Source organism: Meleagris gallopavo, unplaced genomic scaffold, assembly GCF_000146605.3.
Source record: "Meleagris gallopavo isolate NT-WF06-2002-E0010 breed Aviagen turkey brand Nicholas breeding stock unplaced genomic scaffold, Turkey_5.1 ChrUn_random_7180001858356, whole genome shotgun sequence".
Taxonomy (NCBI): domain Eukaryota; kingdom Metazoa; phylum Chordata; class Aves; order Galliformes; family Phasianidae; genus Meleagris; species Meleagris gallopavo.
The window spans coordinates 17,600-18,988 of NW_011124345.1; the positions used below are offsets into that span (position 1 = coordinate 17,600).

The 1,389-nt window shown below is 36.4% G+C and overlaps 1 protein-coding gene across 1 annotated transcript in view; it reads left to right on the forward strand.

The window, feature by feature from the left end:
- HMGCR (3-hydroxy-3-methylglutaryl-CoA reductase) overlaps positions 1 to 1,389 on the forward strand; it is an 18,548-nt gene that overhangs the window by 15,139 nt on the left and 2,020 nt on the right. Inside the window, exon 16 of the mRNA XM_010726834.3 lies at positions 1,166 to 1,306. Within this exon, the coding sequence (XP_010725136.1) occupies positions 1,166 to 1,306 (141 nt within the window). The remainder of the gene's footprint in view (positions 1 to 1,165; positions 1,307 to 1,389) is intronic.

Sequence of the window (1,389 nt, forward strand, 5' to 3'; positions counted from 1 at the left end):
AGGGAGGTGGTTGAGTCACCATCCCTGGGTGTGTTTAAAAACTGTTTGGATGTGGTGCTCAGGGACATGATTTAGCGGTGACTTGTTAGAGTTAGGGTAGTATGGTTAGGTCATAGTTGGACTTGGTGATCTTTAAGGTCTTTTCTAACCTAAGTGATTCTGTGATTCTAGATCAGAAGATTGACTCTGTGTGAAACCAAATCCATTCCCTATTACCCTGCTTTCAGCACGGACTAATATCAGTATCCAGGGAGCAGCTTATTGTGCCTTACTCAAAATAGTCTTTTGCCAACTTATTAACGATTTTCTGAATTATGTATGGTGTGGGGCGCTTTTGTTTTCCATTTTGATTTTGCTCAGTAACTTTTTCAGTCCCTCTTGTGAATTTACATAAAACTTCTAGCACAGATACACCAGTGGAATTCCCCACTGCAGCTGCACTTCTCGTGAAAAACTGCCTCTTTGTTCCCATCATCAAATTAAATTGTCAAAAAAAAAGAGTTGGACCACAAGTCTGTGTGCTCTACTTTTATCTTTTCATTTTGCTTTGTATTTTCATCAGTATTATACACATTGTGCATATCTGTCATCAGTTGCTATTCCTTTATTCCTGGATATAGTCTAAATTTGCTCATAGTATAATTTTGTCTTCTTTGATCATTTTAATATTGAATTCTTGCAAATGTTTTATCTGGATCTTTCAAACTAATATGGTATCCATTATTACTGCATACTGTGTTGATTTTTCCAATGTATCAGTGTTTTTTTGTTTAAACTCTTCAGTTGAGCTCTATATTTCTTATGCAGAGCAACATGGAGTGGGTTTACTAACAGGAACAACTTCAAAGAAAAGTTGCTATAATGTTAGGGTAAATTAATGGAATATTGCTCCTAAATCGGCTTGTTGCAATGAGAACTGAGAACAAGAGAAGGTAGCTGATGAACTTTGCTTAGAGAAGTATGCAAGTCTAAACTGACTTCTCCATTATTACTTAATAATATGCTCCTCATTTGAAAGGGCTTGTTTTTGTTTTGAACAAAACAGATATCTGTGGTAGAGTCAAATTCCATTTGGAAGCAGACAAGGGGTTAGGGGAGAAAACTTACTAATATGAAATAGAGTATTTCTACTCCAGCTTAAGGAGTGGTGTATCACTTTCTTTAGGTACTGAAGACTACTACGGAAGATATCGTTGAAGTGAATATAAACAAAAATCTGGTGGGTTCTGCTATGGCTGGTAGCATAGGTGGCTACAATGCGCATGCTGCAAACATTGTTACAGCCATCTACATTGCCTGTGGTCAGGTAAGGTTGTTTTACACCAAATCAGCTTTTCTTTAGTTTATAATCCTTAGCTGAACACTTTTTTTGAATATTTTCTTTTTTCT